Source organism: Symphodus melops (assembly GCF_947650265.1).
Source record: "Symphodus melops genome assembly, chromosome: 2".
NCBI lineage: Eukaryota > Metazoa > Chordata > Actinopteri > Labriformes > Labridae > Symphodus > Symphodus melops.
The window spans coordinates 27240028-27261625 of record NC_136692.1 but is presented as its reverse complement, the minus strand read 5'-3'; the positions used below and the strand labels follow the sequence as shown (position 1 = coordinate 27261625).

General features: G+C 41.7%; 1 protein-coding gene across 4 annotated transcripts in view; it reads left to right on the top strand.

The window, feature by feature from the left end:
* The first annotated feature begins 2419 nt into the window (after positions 1–2419).
* LOC306820609 (glutamate receptor 2-like) overlaps positions 2420–21598 on the top strand; it is a 39748-nt gene continuing 20569 nt past the window's right edge. The window contains exons 1-13 of one of the 4 annotated variants that reach the window (XM_079338493.1): positions 2420–2663; positions 10535–10675; positions 13274–13513; positions 13830–13951; positions 14648–14722; positions 15162–15215; positions 15687–15845; positions 16713–16880; positions 17352–17456; positions 17691–17798; positions 19391–19454; positions 19722–19864; positions 21119–21334. In XM_079338493.1, coding sequence (XP_079194619.1) covers positions 2594–2663; positions 10535–10675; positions 13274–13513; positions 13830–13951; positions 14648–14722; positions 15162–15215; positions 15687–15845; positions 16713–16880; positions 17352–17456; positions 17691–17798; positions 19391–19454; positions 19722–19864; positions 21119–21334 — 1665 coding nt within the window. In that variant the 5' untranslated portion in view covers positions 2420–2593. The remainder of the gene's footprint in view (positions 2664–10534; positions 10676–13273; positions 13514–13829; positions 13952–14647; positions 14723–15161; positions 15216–15686; positions 15846–16712; positions 16881–17351; positions 17457–17690; positions 17799–19390; positions 19455–19721; positions 19865–21118; positions 21335–21598) is intronic. The other 3 variants (XM_079338491.1, XM_079338492.1, XM_079338490.1) reach the window with 3 other exon arrangements.

Here is a 21598-nt window from a genome sequence, read left to right as displayed (position 1 = left end):
ATCCCAACATACAGATGCATCGGATCTGTGTGGTCTTCATCTGTGTACATCTGTCTTCACCAAACAAAAGTATAAACACAACATTTTGGTTTTTGGTCTAATATTTCACAAGTTGAAATTAAAGATCTAAGACTTTGTCAGTTTAACACAATGTCCATACATTTGAAAAAATACACATTACTATATTTTTCTAAAGCTAAAATGGGTCACTAATCCATTAAAAAAAAGCAATTATGAGAAAAGTCCATCCTCACCGTCTTTTCCTGCTCCACTTCTCAGGAAACGTGTGTTCAAACAGGCTGTTTGGATTTTCCCTTCAGGACATCACAAAGGGCAGTAACCCCTCCCCCAACTGTGTGAAACTCACATCGGTGTTAGTTCTGCCACCTTTAGCAAGAAACCTTAAAGACATGTTTTTGGGGAGCTCTGAGACTTCTTTAAATGTGTTGAAGGAGTAAGTGACCTTTAAAATTGTGTTTGTGAGCATCTCTCCTTTGCAGAAATAATCCATCCGCCTGACAGATAGCAAGATACTGATTATAAAGCATGAATATTACACATGTGTGCCTTAGACTGGAACAATAAAAGGCCACTGTAAAATGTGCAGTTTTATCAAACAGCACAATGCCACAGATGCCTCAGGTTTTGAGGCAGTATGTCATAAACATGCTGACTGCAGGAATGTCCCTCAGAGCTGTTGCCTGAGAATTTAATGTTCATTTCTTTACCATAGTTCATCTTTAAAGTAGTTTTGGAGAACATGGCAGTACATTCAACAGACCTCACAACCACAGACCCCATCGAACCACGACAGCCCAGAACCTTCACATCAGGCATCTTCACCAGCAAGATCAGTAAGATCCAGTCATATGGTGGCATGAAGTTCCAGTTAATTTAAGTTTACTGGACCAGGACAAATGGTTAAAGGGACTGGAGTGTCTCTGTTATGTGATTTATGCATTATGGTATGTGTTGCTGCAACTGCACTGCTTCATTCTGCAACATTACACATGATGAAGTGTTTTTCCATAAACATATTCCCAAATTGATTGATGAGACAATCATCAGGTAATAATTGATGAGGTAATGAAGATGACAACAATTTACAGACAATTTAAAGCCATAACTTTAAACTTAACCAAGTTAACCAAAACAAAAAACCAAACAAACAATACAAATCCACAAATATGTTGAAGTTGAAAGCAGTTTTGTTTGCAGGTGTTTCCTTTATTAAGAGTTTTTAATAAGTTATTTTAAAGGAGCACGTGTGTATGGTTTAGTGACACCTTGTGGTAAGTTAATGAATCCCCCCCCCCCCCCCCCATAGAAACATAATTAACTGTAGATATGCATAGAACTAAATCACACAGATTGCGGTTAACTGTTGCTGCATCTTTATGATGTATTCTTTTATGTACCGTTTTAATTCTGATAGTTAAGAGCATTTTCACAAGTGATTTCATCTCACTATTATTGGGTTTGTTTTAGGCAGCTTTATAAATGTTTATGTATTTGTTCTTTTCTGTTTCCATCTGTGAGCTTTTATGTATATGCAGATAAATGACATAAATAATCAGAAATAATCAGATAAATCCAGGGGAAAGTTTTCCCTTTGTGCCACCACAAATGGATTTGTCTGTTTATATTTTTGGTTGAAATTATTATTTTTTTTTCCAGTGAGAGAAAATCTGCAGCTCAAAGATTTGGAACGAACACATGCATACAAACTATGTAGAGATCAGGATCATGTTCATGTCGCCCCCGAGAGGAGAGCTCCATGTTAAATATTAAAGATGCAGGTCTGCTCAGCGCTTCAGGCGGTGTGCTGACATCTGCTGGCCAGCTGCTGTACTTACATCTGAATGTAAACTGTGAAGAGGATCAGAACAGAGGGACCTGTTTGAAGACATATTTTAAATGTTGTTGAGTTGACTTACAAAACATTTACATGATGCAAGGATCTAGAGAGGAGGAAGCAGCATTTAATCGATCAAAAATCTTCCACAAAGATCACACAATGACACTTTAACTACAGCAGGAACATACACTTTGCATTTATCGGCTCTAATATATTTGTAGGCCAGTGTTTATAAACCTATAGATATTTGACTGTAACTGGATGTGTTTCAGCCCGGGTTTGAGCATAGACTGTAAATATAAGGTTTGAGCGTGTTTTTCAGACGGCCCTGTCAGGTGAAATCACACATGATATTTATTATTCATTTATTGTAAAAAGAAAAAACATACTCTTCATCCTTTACTTTTTCTCCTGCCTGCTCTATCCCTTCTCTTTCTATACCGCCCCCTTTTCCACTCATCCTCGGCCTCTCGTTTTTCTCCGTTAAGTTCTCGACTCTCCTCGGAGTCTCTCGTACCTCATCGGTATTCCTTGACAATCCTCGGCGCGCGCCGTCCAGCAGCAGCAGCAGCAGCAGCAGTCGCCGTGCACGCGCCTGTAAGGAGAGTTCAAGGCATCTGCAGAGCTCGAGCTGTGAGCGGAGCTGGACCGACGCCATGAGCTCGCGCGGTGTGTGAGGGAGGTGATGATTCGGTAAAAAGCGGAGCCGTCGATGCTGTGAGGTCGCGTGAAAACATGAAGCTGCTGTTTGTGGTGACGCTCTTATGGCGCGAGGCGCTGTGCGGGTCCCCGAGCGTGCAAATAGGTAAGACCTTAATCCCCGTCATCATCATCATCCTCCACCACATCCGTCCATCGGTGTGTCACGGTTATTCTGACTGACCGGTACCAATCTTTTTTCTTCTCCTCCTCTGTCTCCTCTTCCTCCTCCGCCTCATCTCACTCCCGCTGCGGGCCTCCTTCTCGCGCTTCTTCTCTCCTCGTCTGTGGGAGGCCTCCTCCTCCTGCTGCTGCAGTGCTCTAATTATGTCACATTTTCATCTTTTATATTTGTGCATGTGCCATTCCCCCCCCCCCCCCCCCCCCCCATCACCACCACCACCACCACCACCACCTTCTGGCAGTGCAGTGTGTGGCGCGTGCGTGCGCGTGCACAAGTTGTAAAGATGTTTACAGGTCCACAGCTGGACAGGTATTCCGGTCCTGATCCAATCTCTGTCTCTGTGGGACCGCAGACATGGAGGTGTAGAAATCCAGTGAACCCTGAGTGGTCCAGACTCAGCCTCCATCAGATTTATATAAAAGGCTTTTATATAAAGACATATTAAATATTTAATGTAATAAGGAGACTTGCAGTCAGTTTGGTTTTTCTGTTGCAAGAATACAACAAGTCAGTGTTTTTTTCAGCACCTTTCATGTTTTATTTCTTATTTTACATAAAAGCTGCTGACACGTTAAGTTGTTTCAGCAGGACGTGGCGTCATGTTGAGGAGCCTGTGATTTCTGTGTTTATGGGCGCATTGACGACGGTGTTGATGTGTATAATGACAGTCCTATAGTCAAGTGTCGATGCATGTTGGATCTTCATGATGTATTTTGACCAATAGACCCCAAAACAGCAGCTCACCTGGTGCATACTGAAAACTTTCCATCACAGTTTTTGCCTCTGATCTTCGGCGTTTTCAGATCGCAGGAACTTTTTCATAGCTCTTGGAACTGTTTGAACCCCCCCTCCCTTTTTATTGATTCTGCACCGCAAGAACTATTAATTTTTTAAGTTCCCAAATCCAAGTTTGGAGGAACCTTTTTAACTCCTGCTTCAGTTGTCGCCCAGTGCACAGTGATCGGTCCATACGTCCATGGTGACTGGTTGAGCCAGTCCAGTATCACTGACCGCCACTTTTAAATCCCATCGTAAATGTTTGCAAATAACAGTAAAGATCAGCAGTTAAAAGCTTTTAAAATCATTAAACACTGAAATGGACTAACAGCAAAGTCCACGCGACAGAGGAAGGGCCAGCTCCTCCCACTATGGCGTCCTCCATATCTTATTGTAAGAGGCGTTGCTGTAGCGACTGTTGGCCGAGTGAGCTCACTTAAAGGTTCATATCAGCCGTCACCATTGTGCTGCGAAGGCATACAGAAGAAAGGCCCATAGTTCTCAGGGAACTCTCTACTGGACAGTTCCTCTTCAAAAAAGTCCTCAGAAGTGTTCGGTCTGAACACCTCATTAGTCTGACTGAGCATGTGCAGAAGTGTTTCTCACACTGAAGTTCTGATGACATATATTGAAATTGCTATTCTTCACTTAAGAGCTTTATGGGCTTTAAAGACATTATTGTTTTGTAATACCAAAAGTGTCCACCAGGGAACATGTGAGCAGCACTTCTGGATCCTGAACTGTCCATATTTATGGACGAAGCCTGAGCGACGTCACTCATCTGTTGCAGCAGCGGGCTCCAGATTGCTGGAAATCCTGTCTCAGCCGAACTTTTAGACAAGCCAACAGCAGGCTGAGCTCGAGGTCAGGCAAGCTTTGAAGGCTGAATGTGTGACGTTTTACGCATAAATCCAGTATATCCTGTGTAAATATCTCCGAGTCGTGACTGTCTACAGTGAGTGTGACGCACGAGTCCTGCTGTCTGTGATGTTTTCTGAGCCGTATTTACATCGAATGAACATGGACGAGACGGCCAGCCGACTCACCGCGCACGACCATTAGCCTGCTAACACAACAATGCAGCTGGAGACAGGGACAATTTTGTCTGCTGCTTGTGCTTAAGTAGAGATAGATGTACTTTATTGATCCCAAGCTGGGAAATTGTGCTGCGTTCCACTTTGATTACTTCTTTTTATATCTTTGCAAACACAAGGGGAGAGGAGTGAGGGGTGTGTGGCTGAAGGCCGATATCTACTGGATCAGAAAGTCAAACATGCTGCTACACCGTGTCCACTGACCAATCAGGTCGGCCTCACGCCTAACTATGCATAACCTCTGTCCTTCATAAAATCATGCGCTATAAACCCCCCCCCCCCCCCGCACAGTGTGTCCCCATGAAGACAATAAATCATTTCAATAGTGTCTTGTAGCAGGCTGTAAAAATAGGCATGTTTGATTGGGTACGTGACTTGTGGGGCTCTTGAAGAATGCAGCTCTGGCTTCATTCTTCATCAGCAGAGGATGCTGCTTGCTCTGGATTGACGGTTGAGTTTTTTTTTTATCGTCGGTTGTCGGTTGTCAAGGAAACAGGATGTGTAAACAAGACGAGCTGAAAACAACAAACTGAAAACATGAAGGAACACTTCTATGAGGTGTTTTAATAAAAGATGTTTTACTGTTATTGTGTCTAACTGAGGTTTGAAGAGGGAACATTACACATCTACATTCAATGTTCAAGATTCAGAATATTACATTTCTTCTGCTCGGCCCAGAGGTGAAGCTGCAGCCATTTTCTTTATCTACCTCCTCCTGGGAACGCTCATTGCCCTTCTGGTTTCTTCACATATCATTGTGTTCATACGCCCCCTAGTGTTTCTATGCACAGAGAGTTAGTGCAGCACAAGCCAGGATCGAGAAAGAAGGAAACAACGTCAGTCAGTGCAAACAAACAGCCTGACGTGTCATTGGACACACAGGTGCACAGCCGTTCTTCAGAGTTCTCATCAGCATCAAAACCATCCTATCATCATTGTCATGATTATCACCAAGTGCATAGGTGTTCATGGAAGAGCTGGAGCTTTAGTTTTCTTAAAGGAGCAAAGGGATCGTACGGGCTTGTTTGAGGTAGTTCTGCCAGCAGGGGCTTAAAGGTTGTGAAGCAGCTTGGATCAGATGCTGTTCACCGGCAGAGCGTCGTTGATGTGAGGGAGTGTCGACCTGGACGATGGGGTTCAGGTCAGGAGATGTTTTTGTGTTGTTGTTTTGTAAGTGAGCGGCAGAGTGTCCTCGAGGATTTAAAGTTACAAAGTGTGACAGAGTGTAAAGGAGTGATGCGTCATCCTCGGCTACCATGGACTCTGTGATGGTCTGTGATAGGTTATTGATTCCTCAGGTATTTTAAAAGGTTCTGATCTGATTCTTCCTTTAATACTTTCATTAGATAAAATGTGTAGATGAAGTCGCCCTGCTGACAGTGGACTCCTTCATCTGTTGATGGTACTGACACACTAAGCAAGAGAACTAGTACGGCCAACCTCCACGTTCGTTCTGTGCATCCGTGTGAGGAAATAACTGTTCATGGCAGCAGGCGGCGGTAGCTCGTTGTTATGATGCAAGACGACCATTTTCACTGTAGGCAGCCTGCGAAATGAGAATACTGTCTGATAAAAAGTTGTAAATGGCTCTGACGTCATCCGCTCTTGGTCTTTAGAGGAAAAAGAAAACACGAGGAGGAGGCGACATATAGCTCAGGAGTGTTTCAGTAACATCAGAGAGGACCGTGTGTGTGTGTGTGTGTGTGTGTGTGTGTGTGTGTGACATCCTGTTTATGTGCTGGACTTATTTTACATTATTCTTGTTTGTTGAATTTATTAAATGAGGACAGTTATATTCTTGTGAATAATGTGATGTCATCTGTAAGAAACACAGAAAAGGAGAGTTTACAAAGAGCACAAGTGTTGCACAACAACAGACGCACAAACACACTTTTATATATGAGAAGGAAAAGTGTTGGGAGCAGAAAGGAAATGAAAAAATAATGTTCCTTTCTGACTTGCAGTTTTTGCCGTCACGTTGTTCTCCATTATTTAACATCTTTTATCTTCTTTTGTTTTTGTCTCCGTCCCGTGTGATCCTGACGCTCTCCTCCTGTGCAAAAGTTGGGTTCATAAAGATTTGAGTTTTTTTTAGTTGGATGTGGATAGATGTGATTGGTCAGTACAGCCATGACCTCACTTTCACCTTCACATGTGCATTTTGGACGATTTCGAGAAATAAGTTATCAAAGTAAAAATGATGAAATCAGGCCTGAGCTCAATGTGGAGCTTTTTAGAGCCGACTCATTGGATGAGGAAAGAGAACACAATCTGGATGAGCTAAAAAATTGGATTTGGACTCTCAGCAGGCTGAACCCTCGTGATCGTTCAGTATTATCATTCAGTCCACTTCAGTATACTGTACTGAACAGTTTGCTATGGATACTAACTCCCAGGTTTCATGCAGTGTGGATCGGATGCATCCTGTCATGATATGAATTGTATTGTAACTCCCACAATGCTGTGCGAAATTAGCGAACAGCGTTTAATTTAATCACATTTTAATCCAAAATTGAAGTCCCTTCTAAAATCGCTCCTTTTAATGAACAACAGATATAACAAATGTCTGCATTAATATCAAATTATTATTTCCCCCATCTACTAAAATAATGATTTCCTTATTTATATATCTGTCTTTATTGGTTTATTTTACTTTATATACTGTGTATTACTGTCTTTTGTTTTGTACTTTCCTGTATGTACTTTCTGTAATTTTATTATTTAATCTGTTTTTTACATTCTGATTTTGTTTTTGTTGACCTGACTGTATGTGCATTACTCGTCTTGAATAAAGCTAAAAAAATAAAAAAAAACGAGGATGGAGACAGCTGGTTCGGGTAACACACTTCCACACTGAATGAATCAGACGAAGTAGGAACAAATATCAGCCTACTGAACAACACTAAACAGCACACAGATAGAAGGTACTGACTACACTTTATAATTCAGATGCACCCAGAGGCAGGAATGAACACAACACACTGAAGACACTCAAGAATGTAAGAAGACACACTGGGACATGAATTGACAAAATCAAACTGACTGAGGTAAGAAACATTAACACACACAAACGTAAACAAGATGAGAAATCTAAAGTCCAAAATACAAGATGAGTCCACAGGGGTTTGAGGTGTGTCGCTGGAGGGGAGAGGAGCCTTCACAATCAGTTTTGCTTTAGTGCTTTAGTGCTCAAGGGCGACGTCTTCCTCATCAGTCTTCCTGTTAGTAGTTCATGCTGATAGATAAAACATAATAAAACATACACAGTAAAGACAATCTGAGCTCTGCAGTCTAACCTGAAGTGGATGATAAACTGAGTGGGAGCTCTGAGTGTTTCAGTTACATCAGAGAGGACTGTGTGTGTGTGTGTGTGTGTGTGTGTGTGTGTGTGTGTGTGTGTGTGTGTGTGCGCGTGTGCGTGTGCATGTGCGTGTGTGTGTGTGCGTGCGTGTGTGCGTGTGCGTGTGTGTGCGTGTCACAAGCATGACTTCCTTCACCTGATAGGTTACCATAGAAACAGAACACCTGACCTGGACATTTCACTAACGAGCTATGCTTTCTAATTTAATTATTTATCTTTAATGTTTCATGTTGTAATAAAAACAAACTTCATTTTTAGATTTTAACTTTATATCTTAATCATTTCAATCATGATAAATCTATTCTTTTTAATTTGATCATATATTCATAATTCTAAAGTCTTGAATAGCCATCTTTCATTGTAATTATGTATAAATATAAATACCTGGCGCTGTGACTGACAGCTGCTGTGACATCCTGAAGGAGTGAACAGCTGATTATCTAAAGTGTTTCTGAAGGCATGAAGCTGATGAAGCCGTGAGCCTCAGCCGCTCTGCTCAGGGCCAAAGATCCACTGTGTGGAAATATGACCTCATTCTGCCAGAGCCACAACAGAAGCGCCACTCATGTGAGGTACATTTTTTAAATTGATATCGATTTGTTTCTGAAACGGTAATCCCGGTTTGATCATTTAATCCCAACTGCAACGTCAAAATGAAATATTATATTTAAAAAGAAAAAAACGTATATATGCAGTGTCCTAGTGAGAGGAGTCTGCAATTCAATTCTACAAGTCAGAGATCCAGTAATATGTATTGTTACACAGTGCATAATAATAATAATAATAATAATAACATTATATTCTAAATCTTCTTGCTCGTGTAGACATGATGACCCTAACCCTTTATGATCTTTTCATAAACATTTATGTACCCAACTATAAATTATAGACCTTAATCTTCGTGTTCTTACCATGTACCAAAATATCCTTTTTTAATGGTTTATTTTTAGGCTTTTTATGGCTAAAAAAAAAAAAAGTTGGCAGAGTCAGTAACCATGGACAAAGAGAGAGAGAGAGAGAGAGAGAGTGGGGAATGAGATGAAGGAGAGGAGCCACAGGTCAGACTCGTACTCTGAAGGTCTGTAGCTCGTGCACATGAAGCGCTCTCACTCACCACGACTCAAGTTCAGATTTGATGTAGAAGTTCAAAATTGATGTATTCAATGTAATATATGTTTTTAATGCATTTACATATGTCATGTTGATTGACTGATAGGAAAGTCTGGCATTTGTCTTGAATCACAGCGCCTCCATTTAATTCACAAAGATGAAAGAGAGGCTGCAAACATTTGACGCAGATATTCAGACGTCTTCAGCGTACTTTGATCTGAGAATAAACTCCTGATATTTTAGGATTGACTCATGCTTCAGGGAGACCCGATGCAGACGTGGGACCTTGTGTCTCAGGTTTTAAAGAGTTTATTTTGGGGCTTTTTCTGCCTTTAGTGTGAGACAGGACAGAGGAGAGAGTGAGGGATGACACACGGGGGACGAGCCAGGAACAAATTTGGACCCAGGCAGACTACAGCCTCTGTAATCATTCAAACTCACTCTTCTGGATGTGAGATCTTACTCACTGCTTTGCCAATAACGTCACTGATTTGTTTATGCCAATGACACATATTTCAGCTTGATCATCTCGATGACACTGAGACATTTTTTGTGCGTTTTATATTTCCTCAAGTGTTATGCTGTTATAAGCTCGATGAGTGAACGGTCCTGAGGCAGTGAAAATAAGACCCAGGTGAGAGTGCTGCTCCTGTGTGCTTTGATATCGTGTCTGCCAAATTAAAGTGATTTACATTTTCAATACTTTCAGGCCCTCGATGTTCTCGCTGCTCTGAATCTCTCTGAACTCCTGCACATGAGCACACCAACCTGCAATCAAATGTGTTGTTATTACGATACAGTATTTCTTACTTTGTGATCTTTCCTTCTTTTCTATGATCATTATTTTAGTTTATACATTGATGTTCCATGTTCTGTTTGGGATCAATCATCTGCATAAAGAAGACATTTCACCTCTTTTTCCCTCTAAGATGAGTCCTGTCATTTTGATAAATGCTCTCTCTCTCTCTCTCTCTCTCTCTCTCTCTCTCTCTCTCTCTCACTCTCTCTCTCTCTCTCCCTCTCTCTCTCTCCCTCTCTCTCTCTCTCTCTCCCTCTCTTTCTCTCTCTCTCTCTCTCTCTCTCTCTCTCCCTCTCTCTCTCTCTCTCTCTCTCTCTCTCCCTCTCTCTCTCTCTCCCTCTCTCTCTCTCTCTCTCTCTCTCTCTCTCTCTCTCTCTCTCTCCCTCTCTTTCTCTCTCTCTCTCTCTCTCTCTCTCTCTCTCCCTCTCTTTCTCTCTCTCTCTCTCTCTCTCTCTCTCCCTCTCTCTCTCTCTCTCTCTCTCTCCTCTCTCTCTCTCATCTCTCTCTCTCTCTCTCTCTCTCTCTCTCTCACTCTCTCTCTCTCCCTCTCTCTCTCTCTCTCTCTCTCTCCCTCTCTCTCTCTCTCCCTCTCTCTCTCTCTCTCTCTCTCTCTCTCTCTCTCTCTCTCTCTCTCTCTCTCTCTCTCTCTCAGGTGGGCTGTTCCCTCGGGGGGCCGATCAGGAGTACAGTGCGTTCAGGGTCGGCATGGTTCAGTTTGGGATGACAGACTTCAGACTGACTCCTCACATCGATAATCTGGAAGTGGCGAACAGCTTTGCGGTCACAAACTGCTGTAAGTTTGACTTTCATATCAAAAACATTATTATGAACACAAATACTGACAGTTGATGTACGTTATATAAAGATGATTTTTCATTCTTGTATTTTTGTCTCAGCTGATTTATACAGATTATCAACATCTTAAAATATGAAGTTGTTTCTGAATATGTTGTGAACTTTCTCATTGTGTCATTATAAGTTATTTCATTGATTAATTTATTGATGAATTCAAACCTGGCATACAATCAGAAACACTTTGACACGTTGATCATGAACAATAAGGAACATGATGATCCGATGACTCCCTGCTTATACCTGTGGAGAGGATATGTGATGGTCCTTAGCTCGCCTCAGTTCATCCTGTCAGAGGAGCTGTCGAAGGTCTCTGAAGTGTTGATCAGTGCTTCTCCTGGAGCTGCTCACTTACCTCATCAGGGAAACTCATCATGAATCAAACACTCTCCAACAAACGAAGCAGGATTTCTTCAGGTGCTTGAATAGTTTCAAACAGGCTTCGTCTCGTCGTTATGATACATGAAAAAGATCCAGGGGATTAGACGTTGAGACTTAGGCTTAGACTTCCTTTTTGTCATTCAAATTTAAACTTCGCAGTACAGATTTAAAAAATAAATTGCGTTGCATTAGCCGTTGTAGTGCAGGATAAAAGAGCGGCATACATTAGGAATATTGTATTTACAAAGTAAGGTGCAGATATAAATAGATAAATAGAGCAATGTGTGAAATTACTGTACAGATAGATATATTGCACATTTATTGATGTATGTTATATATAAAATAATAATATAATAATATATATTAAATGTGGTAAATAAGACAAAGAGACTAAAAGGGAAATAAGAGCGAGAGTTTCATCAGCTAACAAAGAGGGTCTTTATTAGTGTGTCAAATATAAATAGCTTCATTTTTTGTTGAATGTATCCTTAAAGCGGCACGCTGGTTTTAAATGCCTGTTTGCACGTCCAACTCTGTCATGAAGAAGGTGCATCGAACTCAAACTCTCACAGTGAAAATAAAAAAATCCTGCACACTTCTTTTGCTCTTGCTCTGCATCACTTATTTATAGAACAATTCAGGACGTTTTGCTTTTAATAAATGTGTGATGCTGAGCAAGAGTAGCGTGTGGGTTTATGTGATAAATGCTCCACATGTCACACGTATTCTCAGCCCACTCATCAGTGATCGGTTCAATTTATCACCAGGAGAACTGAACATAAGGCTCAGCGTTTGTGCCAGCAGTTCAAGTGAAATGATCTTAACAGGAATTGAATCAATGAGAAGACGGTGTTATGCTGAAGGTGTGGAGCTATGTGCAGAGTCAGAGTAGAAGCATTGAGGACTCAATGCATGCAGTTTACTCCTCTTCATCGGAGCGTGATGTAATGACGGCCTCGGGCTCAGAGCTTTGCTATTTAAGTTCAGTGTGCTGCGATGGATGCATGGAGTCCTCTGCTGATGTTTACTCTCTGTTGTTCTGCACCTGATACACCCACAGATGCGGTGCATAATCTGTGAATATTTACATACACTTTACTGAGACTCGGTGTAACCTCAGATGACACACAAAAAAGGTTGGAAGAAATCCTGAAATCGTGACTCCTTGAACGCTCCTGGTTTATATCGTTTAAACCCTCAGAGTCACTTTGTCACTTCACGAACGTCAGACGACATCAGGAGTTTATTTTGGGGCCGTCTAGGCTCTGATAAAACACATGATCAGAATGAGCCTGCAGACAAGAAAGAGGGCAGCAGAAACAAAAAAAGGAAGGCATCAGGCGAGCGAAAGGGCAGCAGACAGTGAGAGCAGAAGGAGTCGAAGTTTCTGTGCAGCTCGAATGTAAAACAATTGAACGTTTGTGTGATTTGATTGCACTTAATTCCGACTGTAAACGAAGATTGTGTTAAGAGTGCGATGAATGAAACATGAATACTGTTTATGTGCGTACATGAGGTGGTGAGCTCAGACTTCTCGGAGCGGAGAATGTTTTATTTATAATGTAGAATAATGTTACGTTTTACTGGGCAAGATGAAAATAGAGCTTTTATTTCCAGAGTCAGAACAGGGTCATTAAAGTAGGACAACTAAATAAAGCAACGCACAGCGAGAGCTCAGAGTGACCGTCATACTGATACACACCTGACATGCTCAAAACATGTTCTACACATGTTCTTTACAGTACATGGCTACAGACACGGAGAGCTGCATGTCCATCCTTTGGGTAAAATATAATCACCCAACCAACAACCGCAACCACCTTTAAACGACACGCTGATGTTTTCACTCACGACTAGGTTGAGCCTACATTACCCACAATCCTCTGCAGTCACAGTTCAAAGAAAGTGACTCTGACAGCTCGGCGGTGATCAGCTGATGTCATCGCCACAAACAGCTGACGCTTCATGTGGCGCTACAGAGTGAAGGACTTCTCGTGTCCTCATTTCCTGTCTCCTTGGCTTCCTCGTGTCGCTCCATGCCTCTCTGGTTTGAGGGAATAAGATGCAAGTTTGGGATGAATGGATGAAACCAGGATGCTGTCCTCGTCCCCTCTCTCTTTTTAATGTGTCATAAAAAATCTCTCCCCCTCTCTCTTAGTTTGTTCACAGTTCTCACGAGGCGTCTACGCCATCTTTGGCTTCTACGATAAGAAGTCGGTGAACACCATCACGTCCTTCTGCGAGACGCTGCATGTGTCCTTCATCACGCCGTCATTCCCAGCTGAAGGCATGAATCAGTTTGTTCTGCAGATGAGGCCGGACATCAAAGGTCCACTGGTGTCTTTAGTGGAGTACTATAAGTGGGAGAAGTTTGCGTACCTGTACGACAGTGACAGAGGTGAGAACAGTCTTTGTATTGAAAAGAGATTTAATCGACTTTAAGGCTGAAGAACAGATTGACTTACTGATGGTCATACTGTTTTACAAACTGTGTGTGTGTGTGTGTGTGTGTGTGTGTGTGTGATACATGACACTCACCTTCATAATCTGATATGATATTTTGATGGTATAAGTACTCATGGTGTATCTATGTTTTGCCAGCCTCACCTCATATAGAACACCTTCCATGGTCTCAGTCTGCAGTATGAAAGGCTTTTATTTCTGTGCCTCGGTGAAAACTGATAATGCTGATGAAGCTGTGTCCTTTATTCCAGGTCTCTCAACTCTTCAGGTCATTCTAGACACTGCCGCAGAGAAAAAATGGGTCGTCACGGCGATAAATGTAGGAAACCTCAAAGACGAGAGAAAGGACGAGGCGTACCGCTCCCTGTTTCAGGTATTCATGTCAACATGTTCCAGGTTCTGATTTTCTGTTTAAACACACACTTTAATAATTAATAAAAAATCTCTAATGTAAGATAGAAACCTAATTAAACGATAGCATGACCGTACGATATGATCAGACTTTGAGGAAACATGCTAAGTTGAAGTGCTATGTCCTCCTAACTTTAGCTTCTGGTCCTGAATGGTCTGTTTTAGTTTTAACCACAGAAGGTGGACGGTTTTAAGGCCCCCCTAAGGGGCAGTTTCAGCACCTCTTAATATGCCAGGAAAAAAGCAAACCAAGGACGTAATTGGGCAAGCATAATGGTTTAGATAGAAGTGATTCTATCTAAAAAGCCTCTGCATGTTTAGAATAACAGAAACTCGCTCAAACTTGGATCAATGTTGGAGATGCTTCAGAAAAATGGAGAGAGGATAAAATACAGAAAAGTTTAAAGACCGATGCAGAGCTGGCTAAACACTGAAGCTTCAGTGTCCGTGACACAGCAACATGTGTGAGCATTGACTTTGGAGAGGAAGGGAGCGGTGGAGACAATGCTCGTCAATGTTTTAAAATTGCACTACAGTATCTATTTTAAACGCTTGGCGTCAGAGTTACACATTACTCCTTTAATCATTAATATTGAATAGATTAACGCACGTGTGTCCAGCTGTGCTTGTTTGAAGAGTCGTGTTTTATGGATTTTAGGACCTGGAGATCCGTAAGGAGCGACGCATCATCCTGGACTGTGAACAGGACAAAGTCAAAGACATCATGGAACAGGTTCCTCAAGTCTTTCTCTATATTACTGAACATAATCGTTCATTAACAGCAACAAACCTTTTCTGCATCTGCTGACTGCAACAGTCAGTTTATTATTGATAAGCTCAATACAACACTGAAGTAAAATATATCTAGGAACACACCTGCAGTGATTATGTAATGACCCACAACACTGCAGCAAAGTTTATATTTATATACAACCTGCAGTTAATAATATATTTATTAATAACACTGCAGTTAATGAATAATCTATAAAGAATAGTGCATCGAGTTATATATTTATATACAACACCTCAGTGAACTATCCATCAAACCCCGAGTTATTAACATGATTTTGTCATCTACAGAACACCGTAGTTTTGAAATCGTCGATAAATCAAAGGAAAAAGTGTTCCTGTGTTTACATTTGACACGACACATTCTGTTGTTTGGCCTCCAGGTGATCACTATAGGTCGACATGTGAAAGGATACCACTACATCATCGCCAACCTGGTGAGTGCACCTGAGTTTAGGTCAGCTTATGTTTGCTATTGAAGTGTAACGTACCTGCTGAATCCGGTTCACTAATCCTTTCTCTGCTTTTAAATCTCTTCTTGAATCATTTTGAATTCATTTATCTCGATTTAAATGATCGTTTTACAGTTTAAATGTAGTGTTTGTTTTTACTTAATGTGGAGATATATGGTTTATATGTTTCTTCATTTGTCATGTATTTTAGGCTGTAAAGCACTTTGATACTTTGTTTAGAAAGTGCTTTATATAAATGATTAATAATGGTAACATATCAATATTTAACGGCAAAAACTGGATAAAAAAACTACATTTGTCAAACGTGTTTTGTTGTTGTTCTAGGCTATGCAGTATATCTTGTCGTCATTTTTATATTGAATTGAATTATTGAATAATCGGTCTTCATGATCTTGTTATTGGTCTTGATGATCTTGTTATTTTATCTTGTCCCAGGGTTTTGTAGACGGCGACCTTTCTAAAATCCAGTATGGGGGAGCGAATGTTTCGGGCTTTCAGATCGTAGATTTTGACGATCCTGTGGTGGCAAAGTTTGACCAGCGATGGGAGGCTCTGGAGGAGAAAGAATATCCTGGAGCAGACGCGCGGATCAGAGTAAGATTTTATTTGACCAAATATGACATCTAATTAGAAAATGATAAACTGTTTAAACTGTTCAGATAACCGGGACCTGATCAAGGATCAAAACAATCAACTCTCAAGTAGGGCTTACTTCTCGTTTAACTCAGTACTTTGATTTATACGTTTGGGCCTATTTTTGTCGGAACAGTAAAAAACAAAGCTCTGAGAGTTTATTGCTTCAAGACAGGAGGTGATTCTGCAACGTTTGGACAAACAGTCAAATTCAGAAACATTTCTCTTTTTCATCAAGTCAAGCTGTCAACACAGAAGTCTTTAACCAGAAGAGGAGTTGACAAAAGTTAACATTTAAACAGGAAGTTATTACATTGAATGTTAAAGCAGTTATTTCTGGCTCCTCTACAGAGTAGGGTTGGACTTAAAGGTGGGCGGTCAGTCTAAATGAAAAACAATGCACACAGTTTAACAGTGTAAAGCACGGGCAGTTCTTTTTGTGAAAAAGACTGCTGATGATGAATGCGCACCAAATGTTCCAACTATTCCACCGGCTCCAGCCGTTAACTGTAGCTAATGAAGACAGACCACAGTGTGCAGTATGGTCTCAGTTCTAACTTCTGCATGAAGACAGGACAAGAACCGTGACCCCACTTTTGGACATTTTTCAACTAATCAAATTTATTTCATGAAAACTTTTTGCACAGACAAACAGAACGAAGACACTGAACAAACAACATGTTTAAAAAACGCCTCACAGAGTTGTTGACACTTTTTTTGTTACCCACTGAAACAGAGAAGCACTGTTGTTGTATTCACGCATGGACCGCTGTGTTAGAGAGCAGGGCAGGCTGTACAGTTCTTCACACTGAACGTTTCTCTCCTCAGTACACCTCTGCCCTCACCTATGACGCTGTCAATGTGATGACCGAGGCCTTTCGCTTCCTGCACAAGCAGAGGATAGACATGAGTCGTCGTGGCAACAGTGGGGACTGTCTGGCTAATCCAGCAGTGCCGTGGGCTCAGGGCGTGGAGATAGAACGAGCCCTCAAACAGGTAGGAACTGGATCAGAGCCTCAGGTAGACCGACCTTGTTTGGTTAAAGCTGATTGGTCCGTCTTTGTTTTGGAGATGATGAAGCTGAAGTGTCCTGTCCTGGTTCTGTTGGGCCAGTCCAGCTGCTGGGCCTCCTGCTGGGCCTCCCAGTCCAGTTAAAGCTGGTGTCAGTTTGTGTTCAGTCATTGTCCAGGACAGGTTCACCGTGATTCTCTCTGCAGCTGGAGACAGAATCCAAATCTGCTTTTTGTGGTAACCAATAATTCAGATTTTATTCCTCATCTGTCTTCATCTCTTTATTTGTTTTGTAGTTACTCAATCTGATTGGTTAGTGTCTTCACCTGATGCTGCAGCATCACCTCTGCTGTTCAGCTCAAACGCAGACAGTCAGCCATAACTAGTCAATTTAAGGTCTGTGTGTGTGTGTGTGTGTGTGTGTGTGTGTGTGTGTGTGTGTGTGTGTGTGTATAGGTGCGTGTTGATGGTTTAACAGGGAACATCCAGTTTGATCAATATGGAAAGAGAATAAATTACTCGGTGACGGTCATGGAGCTGAAGAACAATGGACCTGTGAAGGTAATCGACCATCACGCTACGTTTGATGACACGGATAGCATTTAGCTTTGTTTGAGATACATGAAGAGCACAGTATCAAACTCCATGAGTCCAATATATGGAACCATTCTAGCACGTCACTCTATAACTATGTTGCAGACATTGAATTATTTAAGCATGTCTTAACATGTGTTAAAGATGTGTCAGACATATGACCTCCCTTTGTGTGTGTGTGTGTGTGTGTGTGTGTGTTAGATCGGTTACTGGAATGAGGTGGATAAGATGGTGGTGACAAAGACGGACCTCTACCCAAACGACACCAGCGGGATGGAGAACAAGACGGTCATCGTCTCGACTATTCTGGTAAAAAAAAAAAAAAGAGACTACATGCAACATGCAGGCCAGTTAGAAACAGTACATAAAAAATGTTTTGTTATTTTGTAGATGATACTGAATGTTACGAATGAACAGAGAAATAAATTGTCATTAAGTGACCGCGCTGGACAGAACAGATGGCGTCAGACGAACCTGTTGGCAGGATGATGGAGGGAACAGGATCTTTTAAGCGGGCTGTCAGGAGGCTGGCCTGGAGCAGCTTCAGAGGTCATATTAACAGATCGCTCTGAGACTGATGAGGAGGTCAGTGGTCAGGAGGAAACAGGGACTGCTGCTGCAAGCTTGTGTTCAACAGGCAGACATTTGTCGGCTGAGTGAAGGATTGTTAGGGTCTGTTTTCAAAAAAGACACACAGTGGAGAGGAGAGCGATGAGGACGTCTTACAGATTACAGAGTGGATGTCAAACTAAATAACGACCAGCTGAGTCATTGTGATGCTCACAGACCAAACCACTGAGGGCACTCTCGCACTAAGTATCCAGGACTTGACTCCACACAATCAGACTGAGAGTTTATACATCAGATGAATACTGCAGGAGACATGATTCAACATCACGCTTGTTGTTCAGCCTCCTGCTCAAACAGAGCTGACAGACACTCCCAAAGGCTCTGCATATATTCAAATAGATATTATCATTATCAGGGTCGTGCCTCATTGAGCCACCTGAAATAATCTGTGAGGTCAAGGAGCCTGCAGTGAACAACACGTTCTCACAAACATCCTGCAGATATCAGGAAGAGCTGCTGACTCTCTCCAAGCTGAACTGTATCAGGTCTGACTGACATCAGCAACAGTGAAATAACATTCACACATCCACACTCTGCCCAGTTACCCTTTACAGTGTTGAAGCACGATCGCTCAGTTCACCACTGCCTACACTCAGAATGCTCAGGGACTGATCATGGTTACCTCTTGTATGCACATCATCCGGTTGTAAACACGGTAGAGTCAGCACAAAGGAGAACAACACAGAGAACATGACTGCGTCTTTACGGACACTGTGGCCTAGTTAGAGTCACATTCTGCCCTCTAACACTCCTGGATGTCTCGATAATGCAAGACAGTCATCGAATTTACATCATGTCCACGTTGTGCACCAGTGCTTGTGCCCTGCTGAAGCACACCTCCCAGCCTTGCTTAAATACTCTTCAAATGGACTGGACTCTTGTCAGACATGCGTGGGCACGGTACAGATTGCTCCTTTAGAATAAAACACAGTAGATTATGACCTCTCCTGCTGATGTTTGGAGCTCAGGGGACTCGAGATCAGGACACACCAGAGCTGAGCTGATGATGTGAAAGTCGGATGCAAACCAAAGGAAGGTCAAGTGAGTTTAAGTCTGCAGACCTGCGGGTTGGAGGATCAGCAGGTCTCATGAAGTTTTGGTAAAAGTCAAAACTTGAACTGAAATGGAAAATAAAAAATAAAACCAGGAACAACCGGATATGAGAAGAGGGTCAAGTTTATATCTGTTCAATGCCAGGTAGAACAAAGGTTAAACAAATGTTTGTGTGTGTGTGTGTGTGTGTGTGTGTGTGTGTGTGTGTGTGTGTGTAGGAAGCTCCATATGTGATGCTGAAGAAAAATTCTGAACTGTTTCAAGACAACGATCGCTATGAAGGTATGCTCATATTATACTGTGTGTGTGTAAATACTATAAACTGCCATAATCTAATAACTTTTAATCAATTCTCTTATACTTTGCATACAATAATTTAGTATTTCAGTTTTTCCTATGAATATAAATACTGCATGACTTATTTTAATTATTTAAACATTATAATTAGTATACCAAGAAAGGGGAAGCCTCCCTCGTATCGAGGACTTCTTGGTTCAGTCTCTGTTGCTGATTTAAATGTTGTTGTTGTTTTTTCTTGACTTGCGGCAGGTTATTGCGTTGACCTGGCTGCAGAGATTGCAAAGCACTGTGGGATACGGTACCAGCTGAAGATTGTGGGAGATGGCAAATATGGAGCCAGAGATGCAGAAACCAAAATCTGGAATGGTATGGTTGGAGAGCTGGTGTATGGGGTAAGAGTTTAACACACACACACACACACACACACACACACACACACACACACACACACACACACACACACACACACACACATAGAGAGGACAGGACAGTGTGTATATTTTATGTATATTTCTCTATTAAACTCACTACTGTTCTGAGGACTCACCACCAGCAGGTAAAGGTATGGGAGTCATGTGGAGTTGGCTGTAGGCAAAGTGGAGGCCATGATGCAGATAGGGAACATTAACACTGGTGGGGAAGAAACCCCGGTCTGAATGGGGAGTGAAGAGTGCAAATGTGCATGCACAGCACTCGTCCTGGAACTTAATTCTGAACTGTCTGATGTCAGGAAACTGACAAGCTACCAGCTAAGAGTTGACCATAAGCTTTTTATAAGCCTGTCAGACATCAGACATGAAATCCAACTGTTGGCAACTAGGTTCAAGGAGGCAGTCAGGCTGAAGTAAGCCCCACAAGCTTGTTTAAACATTAAGCACTTGATGCACTAAGAATTGAGTGTGCACCATTTTTTCCTGCTATCTGCTCCGTTCCCAAGGTCTAACTCAAAAAGCACTTAGCACAAGATATTCAAGCAAAAACACGTCCTAAAAGTCAGTATGCTTTGTGCAGTTCGTTCTTGTTTAGCATCTGAATGTGAAGAAAAAAGAAAAGAAAAGCTTTCTGCTTCTCTTCACAGCTCTGAACTCAGAGGACGAGGAAGGGAGGGAAACCTGTTTCAGGGTTAATTTGTCTTGAACAATTGAACTAGAGTTTAACCTTTTAGACTCACAGGGCTTCTGAGGGGTCATGAGAGTTTACTCTTCAGGTTTACGTGTCAGTCAACACATTTTGAACTAAAGCTCAGCTCAACAGCTTAATACATGTTTTTTTTATTCTCAGAGCAACTGAGTTTGAAAAGAGGAACACAACAGATTTCATTTACACAATTCTAAACTTCTTGTAGGTTAAATCAAACACAAACTATTGTCAGGGTGTGAAGGTCAGCAGTGTCAGTGATGAGGACAGTGTGTGGATTGTCAGCGCTGGTGAGATTATTGATGGCCCAAACCCTGACCCTGCAGGACAACAGCGTTTATAGTTTAGCTGAGTCAGATGAAGAGTTGATGCTCCTTCATCATCCCTCAAGTGTCTTGCTTAATTTCTTGTATCTGTTTCCATCACCTTGCTGAAGTCCACTATGACTGTTTAACACTCTGAATCCATCATATTAAATCTTACTCTGTTCAACTCTCTCACTATGTCAGAAAGCAGATATAGCTGTCGCTCCCCTGACGATCACTCTGGTTCGAGAGGAGGTGATCGATTTCTCCAAACCCTTCATGTCTCTGGGAATCTCCATCATGATCAAGAAGCCGCAGAAATCTAAACCAGGAGTCTTCTCCTTCCTCGACCCGTTGGCCTACGAAATCTGGATGTGCATCGTCTTTGCATACATTGGAGTTAGTGTGGTTCTCTTTCTGGTAAGTCCTTCTGTCTGTAGCTAATGTGCCACACGTTTGTTTTTGTTTTTTAGTAAAGATTGGTTATTTTTCAATAATGTTCAACTTTATTGAAGAGGTTAAATTTGAAGCATCCTCAGACTCTGGAGTTTTTTGGGGTTTTTTTGTAAAACAAAATCAGACTTTCTGCAGTGATGAAGTCTGTCTGGACCTTTAACTTTTTTTTTTATCTGGAGTGTATTCTTGTGTCAGGAAATCCAAACCTTGACACATCGTGATGTACAT